The sequence below is a fragment of the Myodes glareolus genome, chromosome 21 (genome assembly GCF_982192425.1).
Source record: "Myodes glareolus chromosome 21, mMyoGla1.1, whole genome shotgun sequence".
NCBI lineage: Eukaryota > Metazoa > Chordata > Mammalia > Rodentia > Cricetidae > Myodes > Myodes glareolus.
The window spans coordinates 13,236,895-13,250,116 of record NC_142046.1 but is presented as its reverse complement, the minus strand read 5'-3'; the positions used below and the strand labels follow the sequence as shown (position 1 = coordinate 13,250,116).

General features: G+C 54.7%; 1 protein-coding gene across 19 annotated transcripts in view; it reads right to left on the bottom strand.

The window, feature by feature from the left end:
• Positions 1–532: 532 nt before the first annotated feature.
• Dnm1 (dynamin 1) overlaps positions 533–13,222 on the bottom strand; it is a 45,165-nt gene continuing 32,475 nt past the window's right edge. For 4 of the 19 annotated variants that reach the window (XM_087899748.1, XM_087899753.1, XM_087899747.1 and 1 more), the window contains 8 exons: positions 12,628–12,741; positions 8,954–9,063; positions 7,706–7,817; positions 7,258–7,269; positions 6,779–6,949; positions 4,846–5,087; positions 4,283–4,498; positions 533–1,712 (listed from right to left, as the gene is read on the bottom strand). In XM_087899748.1, the coding sequence (XP_087755874.1) occupies positions 1,640–1,712; positions 4,283–4,498; positions 4,846–5,087; positions 6,779–6,949; positions 7,258–7,269; positions 7,706–7,817; positions 8,954–9,063; positions 12,628–12,741 (1,050 nt within the window). In that variant the 3' untranslated portion in view covers positions 533–1,639. Of the gene's footprint in view, positions 1,713–2,556; positions 2,594–4,192; positions 4,195–4,282; positions 4,499–4,845; positions 5,088–6,778; positions 6,950–7,257; positions 7,270–7,705; positions 7,818–8,953; positions 9,064–12,627; positions 12,742–13,222 lie in introns of all 19 variants that reach the window. The other 15 variants (XM_087899758.1, XM_087899755.1, XM_087899750.1 and 12 more) reach the window with 12 other exon arrangements.

Below are 13,222 nucleotides of genomic sequence, written 5' to 3'. Positions count from 1 at the left end.
CTACTGGGCCTAGGGTGTTCCTGTCACTGGGTTCTGGGGTTAGCCTGAGGTTGTCACCAAGCAGGGAATATGCCAGCAGAGAGTGGTCTTCTGGCCTGTGTGGAGCCTAAGGTCTGAAGTGCTTAGCAGGTATGCTGTATTGTCTGTATGCTGCTTACCGAAGCTGAGGGATCCCAGTAAGAGTGTCATGGGTTACAGTCAAGACTGACCTATATGTAGGTGGACACCTACAGATAGGGTACAGCACCTAAGGGTGCTGACCTTTTCCATTCTGTCCCCTCTTCCCCTAGCCTGATCCATTGGCCCATTTTTGTTTTCCTTCAGGCTGCAGGCCTCCTCAGTTCAGTCTCCTGGCTGAGTTCATGGTCTTGCTCCCTAATGGTGGAAGTAGTTCATAGGATGAGAACCTGCTAACTCACAGCACCCTAGCAAGGGCTCTTCCTCACCCTGCATTTAGTGCCCAGTGTTGACACCTTCCCCTCCCCCCAGCTCCACAGAGAATACGAACTATGAACCAGTAGAGGACACACAATTCCCCATCATCCAGAAATGGATTTTATTCTCAGCCAAGACAGCAAGACTGGTGGCTATGAGAACCATACAGCTGCTGGTGCAGCATCCCCATGCTGCAGGGTGGGGATGGCCGAGGGGATGGCCGTCCACAGGCCAAGAGGACAGAGAAGCTCACTGGAGGTGGCACATTGGGAGAGGGTCAGGGTGACAGTGTTCCCTTGTAGTTGGACCACAAGACTCCACAAGGACAGCATGATGGTTGATTCTGATACTACAGGCGAGGCTGTGTCAGCCATATATATGTATATATATGTATATATATATAGGTATATTTATAGATATTTATAGAATGTCGCAGGAGCAATACCACAGAGGGCACAAGTTTTCACCAGCATCACATCTGGATGTGTAGCTCACCACTACAACAGACTAAGTCACAGATGAAGGGAACACGCTTTGGGGCCGGGCGGGGAGGGGGGAGCCACTGTCAAGTCACAGAACAGCTGTCCAGGCAGGCTTGGTAAGGGAGGTCTCCGAGGAGTAGAAGGGATCTGGTTAGAGGTCGAAGGGGGGCCTGGGGCTCTCAGGACGGGATGGACTTGCCTGACCCGATCGGCTGGCAGTTGGAGAGAAAGCAAAGAGAGAACCGGAGAGAGAAAAGGAAGGAGAGCTGGTAAGGCAAAAGCAGCCACCCCCAGCAGAGGCAGAGGGGATGAGGCAGGTGTGGATGTGGGCAAAGTTCCCAGAAAAGAGGCAGACAGTTGATGAATGAAAAAGGCAAGATGGGAGGTGCTGGGCCATAACTAGCAGGTAGTCTGGGTGGAGGCTGGTGGCCCTCATGCCACGCACACGGCCTCTCACACACCACCCAGTCAATGTGTCCATAGGGCCTCCCTCTTCTCTGGTCACTCTTTCTCCCATCCCACTGACCCTGGGCCACCCCAAGCCTCAGGGAGTCCCATGTAACAGCCATGAGGCCAGAAGTGCTTGAACCAGGAGAGCAAAGCTAAAGGGGATGACTCGAGGGAGCCCTGGAGGCCCCTCAGGTGGTCAGAAAGCCCAGGAGTCCTCTGAGGGGACCCTGGGGAGGCTGGGAGGCAAGCAGCCGATGCCTGTGGCCATAGACTTATAAGTCTAAGAGGGGAGCCTCCGCTGGTCGGGGGGCTGCAGGTCGCGTAGGTGAGGCTGGGCCCTTCCTGCTGGGGAAAAGCAGAAGGGTGAGCGTCAGTGGCTGGGGAAGAGCTGGAACAGGTCACAGCGATCCTGTGGCCAGCCAGGCAGAACTCAAGCTGACTTGCGAAGTCAGTAGACACTGCAGTGCCATTAGCTAAAAGGTACAGGCCACTCTAAGAGGGCAAGTGTAGGAGCTAATGGGCTGGCTCTGTATCTGGGGCTGAGGACATGGCCATTAATTGCAGATGTGAAATATTAAGGAGGAAGAAAAAAGGGGGCTACTTGTCCTTGCCTTGCCTGTGAGCTGTTAATGGGCTGACAGAATGGCAAAGGCTTTTAAGTGTTCTGAAATTATTAGCCAACCAGAGCCCTAACTCAGCTATGGCTACTGTCTATGTCAGGTCATCATGTTTGTTCTGTGGTGGATTTAGATGCCCACGCTCCCAGGGTGGGAGCTGGATGCTCTACCTTGGCAGCACACTTTAGGTATGAAGACGAAGTCCTAAGGCCTCTAGCCCCTTCAGAGGCCAGTCACAAACATCCTCTCTAAGCTCTCAGTCCCTACACTGTCAACAATGCGTCTGGTGTCTCTGACAGCCCTAGGGAGCACCCGCATCTACCAGCTTGGGCACGGAACCTGTCCCCAAAGCCTTCGGTTTAGGCAAAAGGGCTTTGAGTAGTGGCGCTGAGTCCCGAGGCTCACTGGGAAGAGAGAGCCAGCTGGCAGAGGACAGGAAGAGGGAGTCTAGAGCTGCAGAAGGAGGAGGGGCCTGGCTCAGAGGTTCCAAGGTTGTCCTCAGCATGGAGCTGGTGCAGCGAGGAGGGAGGGGGCAGACACACTTCATGCAGCAGGCTGAGAGCATAACCTACCGTAGCTGACACTCCTCAGGGGTCACTGATAGTGATTCTGAAAGACAGCACGAAATCAACAGGGCAGTTCACAAACACACAGGTGAGCCAGGCGTGGGCTTAGGGGACACACACACGCCTGGGCGTGCACACACATGCTGTGAGGCCTCAAGGCCCTGCATGCACACGCTAACACACATGCCCACAAACACGCATACATCTCCCCTCCCACCTCCCAGTGCCCAGCACCATTGCCGGCCAATACGTGCAGCACGGATCTGGGACATGCAGCCACTCGGCACACTGAAGCACACGCATGAGCTGTCACAACACAGAAGCTCGCCTGCACACAGAAGGCCTTTGCACCAGCTCCCTGCACACTCAGGCCTAGTGTGCTGACAGGGTTACCACACTGCTCCATAAGGGACTGGGGCTTGTATTCTAGGACCCAGCTTCATTTCTCCGCCCAGTAACCTTTCATGGTTCTCTACAGCATTGAGTCTCCACAAATCTGTCTCTAGCCTGACCCACCCTACAGCCAGCTGGCCAGCCACATTTCCTATTAGTATAGCGGCCCACTGTCTCTATCTGGACACTGCCCTGGAAAAGTGGAGAGTTACTTAGGAGAAGGGAAATGGAAGCCCTGGGAGGGAAGGTGACTTGCTAAAGGGAATAAACCAGCATCTCTGGACTCCCAACCCCAGGACATGCTTGCTGCCTGCCTTTACCCTACTGTTTCATCAGAGCCCCATAGAGTCCCTGCCTCAACTGGTGCATGGGGATTAGACTCGCAGCTCTGCCGTTCAGTCATCTAGATTTGCAAACAGATGCTTGCTACTGGTCTATCGGATAATGTGTTCTTTCTCAGAGACTATGGTCAGTGGAAACTGGGCAGGCTGAGTCAGCTATTAGAGTGAACTTACTGGAAAGCTGGTCATGGATCAAGAAGGCAAAGCCAAGGGCTGAAGTGTATTCCTCTTCCTAGAGATCTCTGGTGGTAGGGTTGTCTTCAGTCTCTGTCCCTGCCCCACACCCACCCTCTGGTTCCAGACCACCAGATTGTCCATGATTCCCAGACCCCTTCCCCAGCTGCTTCCTATCCTCCATGCCTGGGTGCCACTCTCAGACTCACACCCGTGTGCACGCCCACACACACATCATACACCCTGCTGGTCACACAATCACAGCCTAGACTGATCCTGTGCGCCAGAGGCTGGACACCACCCTGGGACAGCTTAAAAGTGTCAGGGCTGGAAATTGGGGCAGGCATCAAGGCAGTTCTAAATGTAACTGAAGAAATCTATGGTCTCAAAGAGAGGATCTGGGGTCAGAGCCCTAGTCATGAGGTAGGCTCACCAGGAGTTGGGCGAGTGAGTGGAGAATGGAATGAAGGAGGATGGAGGGTAAGGGTTTAGAAATGCAAAGTGTTGGAAGAATGGAGAGAAAAATGAAAAAAGAAGGAAGCGCCATGCAAGTGCTGAAAAGGAGGGGGCAGGTGGTATAAGCACCAGAGCCCCCTCCCCAGAAACGACCACCTCCGGGACTCAGCGCCCTCTGCGGGGCAGGGCCATCAGCCCGACTGTCAGCCCGTGGCCGTAGGTCCCTTGACCTTGCAACCAATGACCCCAGCGCCTGGAATGGAGAGGGTCGCTTCCACTACTAGGCCAAGGATCTGGAATCCGATTCCACTTCCCTCCCAGTCACGCCCGCCTAGCGGCCTTTCCCGCCGCTTTCAGCCCTTACTCACCTGGGAACCCCAGGCGGGGCGCGGTTGGGGCGCGAGGGCACCTGGGGAGGGGGGCCGAAGGGATCAGGGGAAGCCCCCGGCCTGGAGGGCACGGGGGGCGCCCCCCCCAGGGCGGATCCAGCAGGCGGAGGCCCAGGAGCAGGGCCCCGCGACCCGGGCCGGGCTGGGGGAACGGCGGGGGCTCGGCGCTGCGGCGTGGGGCTGGACGTGGGCGATCTACGAGCGACAAGGACCGAAGAAGCGAGGAGCAGAGATGAGTGGCTCCGCCCCCACCAGAGACCCCGCCCCCAGCCCAGGCTGTCCCCGCCCATGCAGCAAGCCCCGCCCACCACGGCCGCGAACAGCGTCGGAGCCTAAGCCCCGTCCCCCAGCGGCGCCACCCGCCCCGCAGCCAGAGCTCATGGCAAGCCCCGCCCCGCGACAAGCCCCGCCCTCTTCTAAGCTCCGCCCCTCGCTCCAGGTGGGAGCCCCCGAGACCCGGGCGCGCCACTGCCCGGTCCCGGCCCTCCTCCCGCGGGCCCCGGGCTGGGGGGCTTTGGGGCCGTGGGGGCCGGCCCTGGTACCTGCGTCCGGCCGGTACGCTCTGCACCTGCAGCCAGGAGTCGTCCACGGGCGGGGGCATGGGCGTGCTGACGGTGGTCGTGTTGATGTCGCCGATAATGCTGAGCGCCTCCTTCAGTGCGTGGTACATGCGCAGCATCTCGTCGCGCCGCTGAGCCTGCTCGGCCGATTCTTCCATGAGTGTGTTCTGGTCCCCGCAAGAGTACAGGTTGGCCAGCAGCTCGGAGAAGATAAACTCCTTGGTCTGTGAGAGGGCAGAGAGGGAAGGAGGCTGGAACCCTGTCGCTGGCCAGACCTGCTGGGACTGGGTGTAGAACTGGGAGCTGGGGTTGGCATTTCAGATGCCAACTTCTGCTTGGTGCCTAAACCCGCAGGTCTCTTCAAAACATCCTTTCTTTAGACGAGAATATATGGCCAGAGAGGAAAGCCTTAGGTCTGGGATGTGGGAGGAGACCCAGAGACTAAAGTCCTACTTACTAGGAGGACTGCCTACCAAGTCTTTCTCAGTACCAAAAAAAAAGGAAGAAGACAGTTTAAAATGTCCTGAGTTCCTAAGAAAGAAAGTAATAAATATATAATTATAATGTATCCTTGTATTGAGACAAAGTTGTCAGTGTGTAGTGGAGGGTTAATCTCCACTTAAAATCCCCAGGCATTGCGGGGTGGTGGTGGTGGCACACGCCTTTAATCCAGCACTCGGGAGGCAGAGGCAGGTGAATCTCTGTGACTTCGATGCCAGCCTGCCTGGTCTACAGAGTGAGTTCCAGGACAGCTAGGGCTGTTACACAGAGCAACCCTGTCTCAAAAAGCCAAAAGCAAAACAATCCCCAGTCCGGGGCAATCTTGTGAGTTGTTGACATCATTGCAGCCTACTCCAGTCTCACTGATTCCTTATCCAAAAATCTACTGAACGAACACCTGCCTCGTGCTGCTCCACTTCCTAAGCATTCTGTCCTGCCCTCTATCATTACTGTCTGCAGTTACACATCAGGAAACAGACTCAGAGCTGGCAGTTCATCTGCTCAAAATCACACAGGGAATTTGTGGCACAGCCAGCAGCATTCAGACCCGCTTCTGCTTTCCTGAGGCCCTGCTTTTTCACTAAGCCACAGGCTGTGGTGGTCCTGTAAGTGTGTTTCAAAGCAACACCTAAGGTCTCAAAAAGCCAAGATTCCTGGCTCCTCCTGAAGAGCATGCATGTTTGTGTCACCCTGGGTATGCATCTCTACTTTTCAGCTGCAAGTTCCCTGAAACTCAAATTAATATGACACATTTTCAGCGGATATGTAACATCTGGAGTGGGTTTACAAAAAACTTAATGGGAAAATAGTATGTAACATATCTTATTAACTAATATGTTCTAGATTGGAGCTAGGTTTAGTGGGACATGCCTGTCACCTCAACAATCAGGAAGTAGAGAGAGCCAGGCAGAGATCATCCACAAGTTTGAGGTCAGCCTGAGCTCCACAGCAAGACCCTATCTCAAAAGTCAAAACAAGAATATTTTTGATATCTTGGGCTTAAAATAAATACTATTAAAAATAAGGGTTTTGGAAGCAGGCATAGTGCCAAACACCTTTAATCCCAGCACTTGGGAGGCAAAGACAGGCAAACCTCTAAGTTCAAGGCCAGCCAGACCTACAAAGTGAATTCCTGCCTTGAAAATGAATAAATAAATAAAAATTAAGGTCTTGGGGAATATGGACTAGTTTAGTGGATAAAGGTTCTTGCTGTCATGCCTGATGACCCGAGTTCAATCCTTAAGACCCACATGGTGGAAGGAGAAACCAGCTCCCTCAAGCTGTCCCATGACCAACACAAAAAAGATGGCATGTGTTCCCCTGTCCTGTGCATATGTAAATAACATAATAAAAAAATCCAGCTGGCTGTGTGGTCCTCCAGAACCCCCTGCATCGCCCCCAACTATAGACATACATTGTTGATCATGAGGTGCATGATGGTCTTAGGCATAAGATCCCGCACAGTCTTGTTAACGATGGCCATGTATGAGTCCACCAGGTTCCGAATGGTCTCCACCTGCCGCTCCAGCTGAGGGTCCATGGAGTGCATGAAGCTATCAGAGCCGTTCTCCTCGGTCTCACTGGCCTGCATTGGGAACACAGGGATCAGCGTGGCAGGGCAAATGCAGTCAGATTCCAGGTGGCACTAAACCTCAGCCCCTGCAAGGGTGCCTGCCACACAGAGGCACCGAGGACAGCTGGGGCTCTGGGCTCCCCACTGAGCCTCTCAGGACCCCAGACTCGGTTTTGACTTGACTCTGATGCTAGTGGCTAGACTTTGTCCCCCTTTCTCAATCTATACCTTGGAAAAGAACATCTCAAGTTCCCTCTCTTGGCCAGAGTTGGTGTCAGGCTCCAGGAACCTGGCAGGAAGCAGAGAAAGGGCAAACTTACTTTCTCCTTGTCCTGGAGGCCCACATCAGAGGCACAGAAGCCACATCAGCATTGCCGCCACCACCGTCGCCACCAGGGAGCACATTTGAAGAAAAGAGAGGGAAAGGGAGGGATTATGTGAGCCTAGTGGAGTGTATTCAAATCCTGGTTCGCATAGACACTGCTGCCGTGACAGGGTGGGGGGTGGAGGAGATGGGGGTGTGTGAGATGGCAACTTGAAGCCACCAGCGTATGAAAGTTCAGGAGATGCCCTCTGGCAGGGAAGGGGAAACTTTAAACAAAACGCCACTAGAGGAAAACGGGGAAACCGGGAAGCTTTGTTTCAAACCCATGCAGGTAGCTTGTTCTTTGTGAGCCAATTACGGACTGGGAACCTCTCAAAGCCGGATGCCCTGGAATTCCCAGGGACAAGCAGCTGGCCCCTCCCCCTTGCTCCACCACCGCTCACCCCAACACGCTCAGGGTACACGCCAGCCCTCAGGAAAGAAGCCTTCCAGCTGTCCACCTCCTCCTGCGTCTCACAGGCCAGTTCCAGCTGCCGGTAATCCTTGTAGACATTCCTGCAGGATGGGGTAGGCGGGTGGGAAGATGAGGAAATGCCCCACCCTGCTCAGGGGATAGGGACCCGCGTGGGATTTAGGGACCTCATGCCTAGTATCTATCCCTAGCTTTCTTGTGACCCCTGGCAAGGCCCCTCCTCTCTCCAGCCTCAGTGTTCTCATTTTGGAGGTAGGTTGGTAATAATTCCTGTCTGCTGTGGCCACTGGGACGCTTCAGGGGGAAAAGTCGCCCAATGTGTAGGAGACAGAAGCCAGGCATGGTGGCAAACTCTAAAGCCTGTACTTGAGGGGTTGGGGATTTAGTTCAGTGGTCTAGCACTTTAGCAAGCATAAGACCCAGGGTTTGGCCCTCAGCTAGCTACGTAGGGAGCGGGAACGACACAAAGCCTGTACTTGAGAGGCTGAGGCAGGAGAGTATTCAGTTTGAGGCCAGCCTGGACTACTTAAATGACACTCCATCTCAAAACAAAAGAAGGAAGGTTGCACAGTCAGCCAGTGCAGCCTCGGCTCGGGTCTCGAACCTCTTCAGCACACTTCAGCACACTCCCTAGCTTTCTGGAGACTTCCAAATAGCAGCTGTCTGTGAGTCTTGTTGTTTTTGTTGTTTTTGTTAATTGTTTGTTTTTGTTTTTCGAGACAGGGTTTATCTGTGTAGCTTTGGAGCCTGCCCTGGTACTCACTTTGTAGACCAGGCTGGTCTCGAACTCACAGAGATCTGCCTCCTGAGTGCTGGGATTAAAGGCGTGTGCCACTACCACCTATATAGGATTTTTATTTCTGAGTAGGAAACAGCCTATATCAGAGCCAGCCTGGAACTGAAGAAGTGAAGTCTAATCCCAAACCATCCCAGAGGAGACTGGGCCTTTAGACTTTTGTTTCTAGTGCCTGGCAGAGTGTTCTGTGCCAAGTCAACACTATGTGGTTGGCTGTAAAAAGAGGGAGGGAACGAGGAAGGAGAGGGGAGAGGGGAAAGGGGGAAGAAGATATCTAGACATGGACCTAGCACTGACTAGAAACTTAGTAGCTGTCTGATGGCAGGTCCCTGGATTTGTGTACCCATTTTCTTACATAGCAGGCATGGTTTGGGGTTTGCAAGGTTTAGGGTCTCAGAAGCTCAGCCAGGGGCAAGCAAGCACCTCTGTTCTGTATTGAAGAGGGCAAAAATATGCTTGCTTGACATGAAGCCCTTCTCCACATCACGAAGCTTCAGATTGTCCACAGACAGCATGTACTTCTTCTCTTTCTCCTGTTGGGAGGAACGAGGGGTCAGTCTGATACTGCTATGCCTCATCCCTCAGAGTTTTCCATGTTGGTGAGCATTTTGGGACTGTGAACACCCAAGGTAGCCCAGGGCTCTAACCCTTTCCACCACACATGGTGCTTTACAGTAAATCCTAGCCATGGAGCCCTGACCATCTGGGTACACGTGCATGCACTCGCATGCGTGTACACACACACACACACACACACACACACACACACTCACACATCACACCATGGCTTTCAAGCCAATCCTAGCAGCCCTGTGTATATGCCATAGCTTAAGGGGCTGGCGAAGGCAGTGGGACTGAGGGTGTCTTCTTCATCTTACCCTAAGCAAGTCCTGGAGACGGGCCAGGTTGGGCCTCAGGCAGAGATGGCTCACATGAGGCTCTCGCCTCCAGCCTGGCTGCCTCTGACTTCATTTCCTGACTACAGAGATGGGGGGGGGGGGACTCCACTAGCCCCGGAAGCTTCAAAGGGCCGGTTCAGTCCGCTCCCTGCTCTGCTCCAGCCATCCATGTGTTACCAATCAGACACACAGCACAAGCCTGGAAATTGTATGTCTGTGAGCACGTGTGTGGTTGTGTGGTTGTTGCAAAGCCAAGCAAGCAAGTCCATCACCATTGTGTGCGCTTGTGTTTCTAGGATATAGGTGCATCTATGCATGGGACCATGTGTGTGGTGATTGTGAATAGAACGTAAGACTAGGGGGCCATAGCCTTACATGGTCTGTGCAGTGGGCTAGACTGCTGGTGTGTTGTTTGTGGAAGAAGTTATGGGAATCTGCGGACAGATGTGTTTGTGTCTGTAGGCTGTGTGCCCCAGGGAAAGGGTTTGAGGACCCTGGGAGGAGGCATCCCAGATGGGGCACCAGGAAGGAGGAGAAGTTTCTGCTCCCTGTATCCCACTGGCCCACCTACCCAATACCACCATGGGGCCTATGCAGGAGGGTCTACCTAGGACTCCATGAGCTCTGCCTAGGATCTCAGGTGGGGGCTGGGTTTAGGAAGACCTTGCTGTCCCACCCTGGCGTCATCTCCACCCCTCTGCCCCACACACCCGCCTGGCCTATGCAGCCACATAAAGCCCTCTTTATGCCAGGCGGGTGGCCGGGAGCCCCAGAGGGCGGCTGGGGGAGGAGAGGAGGAAGTTGCACACGCGGCCAGGGAACATCTGGAACCCATCTAGGGAGGCCCGCCACAGCCGCCTTGCGCTCAGGGTTGGACACTAGGTAGGAGTGGCCTCCTCCCCCAGCCCTCCCTTCCTGCCGGCCCCCTCCCCAGGCCCCTCCTTCCAGCCCAGCTCCCGCTCGCCCCTGCCACGTCAAAGGAGGCAGAAGGGGAGTCAGGAGCAGAGAGGGACCACGGCTGGCTGACTGGGGCTGGGGGAAATGGGAGCTGGGGCTGGGGGCATCGTATCTCCAGGGGATGGGACCAAAGCTCCCACCGGATGGACAGATGCTGCTGCTGGATGGACCAGAGGATACCTCCACTCCGTCTACCCAGTGTTTAGACTACCTGTTCAGGACTCCCAAATTGTACAGTAGTCTGCACATTGGTTAGGCTGGGCTGGGTTAGACCCTCGGCACCGTCGCTGGAGAGCCGCACCAACCCCGCTGTCTTCCAGAACCAGAGCCTGTACTTGGAGCAGGGAGCTGGGGGGGGGGGGGGCACAGGGTGGATTGGGAGGAGGTGCAGAGCTATGGGACCGCCATCCTACTACGGGACCGATGGGAGGTTGTGGTGATGGGGGAGGGCAGCGGAGGAAGATAGAGAAGTTGGGGGCGGGGGTCCGTCGGGGCTGGTGATGTGGGTGACTGCCTGTCTGTGAAGAGGCTTCCCCAGCCCAAAGACTAAAGGGTGTGCGACTGGGCAGAGGGGACCAGACGCGCCAAGCCCAAACTCCAGCTATTCTAGTGCAAAAAAAAACGTACTCCCATCCCGACAGTGCGCTTCAGCGCTCACACTGCCAGAACTGAGAGGTATAATCTGTGCACCCCACCTTTAAAGTGCACATCCATGCCCAGGCACGCACACAAACACAAATTCACACTCAAGTGCATGCACTCACACTCAGACACTCAGCCTCACAATGGGAAGTTCCCTTCCCCCACCCTCACCTCCCAAACACATACACATACTCTCAAATATCCCTCATTCAACCTCCCTCTTCCAGCCCACCCCTACCCCTACCCTGACACACAAGCACAGACAATGAAGTCACATGCAAGCACACAAATTCACACCTAGGTGTTTATACCCCCAACATGCTCACAACACCCCCTACAATATCTCTCTCTCTCTCTCTCTCTCTCTCTCTCTCTCTCTCTCACACACACACACACACACACACACACACACGTACAGGCCCCACTTCTCCACATACACTACTCAGCCAGTTTCCACTTCCATGCACAACTAAACTCAAATCTACACACAAAATTAAAACTAAACTAAAACAAAACAAAACAAAAAAACCCACCCTGGGTATACATAAGCCCCTTTCAGTTTGGCTCACCCGGGGAAGCCAGATATAGGGCCACCATCCCCCTAACTCTAAGGGGATCTTAGATATGGGAACATGAGACCCATGGGGGCTGTCTAGGGGGACTGCCAGAATGACAGGGTAGGAAGCCACCTCCCAGCCCTACACCACCTCATATTCCATCCCTTCCAGGGGCCCCTGGGCTCGAGGAGAGGCCAGGGTTGGGGTAATGAGGTCCAGATGGCTTGGCGCCCCCGCCAGTAACGACAGAGGACCCCGCCCAAGGTGGAGAGGTGGGGCCCTGTCCTAAGGCAGGCTTGGAGGATAACAGTGATCAAGGAGGGAGCATGGTGTCCCAAATCACAGTCCCCCACTCTAAAATGCTACTGCGCCATTGAGAGCACCGTCTTATAGCAGCCCACTCAGGAGGAAGAGGGTCCCTTCCCCCATTCCTTGGCCAGCTGGAGTTCATTACCACAACACCCCCTGTCTGCCCCCCCATTCTCGCTGGTCACCTCTGGAATCCAGATGTGAAAGCCAAATAGACTCATTCTTAAAGGAGACCAGTAACGGGGGGGGGGGAGTGGTAGGGGCCTCTGGGTGCCCTAGGAGGTAGGGGGCTATTCTGGGGGGTAGCTCTGCAGGCTGTCATTGCTACTGGTCCCTTGGCCTGGATGTGTCCCGAGCGGCTTGCCTCGGTTGGCAGGGGCTGAGGGTACTTGAATGCAGGGGTTAACTGAGTGTCTGGCAGCTGGACATGTGTGTGTCATGGTCCTGTAGGGGCCACAGAGGAGGCGGCACACCCTGGAGTGAGAAAACAGGAAGGCCACGGGGCTGCTGTGTCAGGGAGCAGCACCCAGCACCCCTGCCTACCCACTCCAGGGTGCTTCCAGGCTTGCCACCTTCTCCTTCCAGCCTGGGTGAAAGGGTACCTCTCTGGCTGTATACCCCACCCTGCCCCCTCAAACAAGTCTTTCCAGACTTCTGGGGTGTGGTCTAGCCCACTGTCAGCCTATGGGATGTTCCGAGCCTGACCCTTGACCACCAGTGGCCCTGGACTCACCTCGTCATCCTTGTACCAGGACAAGTTCTCAGCAGTCAGCACGAACCAGTACTCCTTGGAGCCTCCTTTCATAATGCCGATGTTGTTGATGGTCAGCCACCCCTTCCGGATGACCTGGAGCAGGAGGGAACAGGAGGTCGGTGGGCAGGGGCTAGGCTTCCCCATGGAGGATGGGGTGAGTGAAGAGGCATTCAAAAGTCCCCTCCCTAATTCTCTAAGGCCTGACTGGTCAGAGGAGGGGGCCAGACCTGCCCTGGTTTGAACCACAAGCCAACAGAACAGAAGACAGGAAAGCAAAGGCCAGCTGGGGATAGAGAGCCTTCTAACAAACAGCCAGAGATGTGTGAGCCACTTTGGTAGAGGGTAGAGGGTGGGTTCCCCATTGCTAGGTGTGTGCAAGCAGAGTTTGTCGGCTGTTTGGATAAGACAATTCAAGTGTCTTTTTTGTTTGTTTGGTTTTGATTTTTTTTTTTTTGGTTTTTCGAGACAAGGTTTCTCTGTAGCTTTGGAGTCTGTGCTGGCACCAGCTCTTGTAGACCTGGCCGCAAACTCACAGAGATCCGCCTGCCTCTGCCTCTTGAGTGCTGGGATTAAA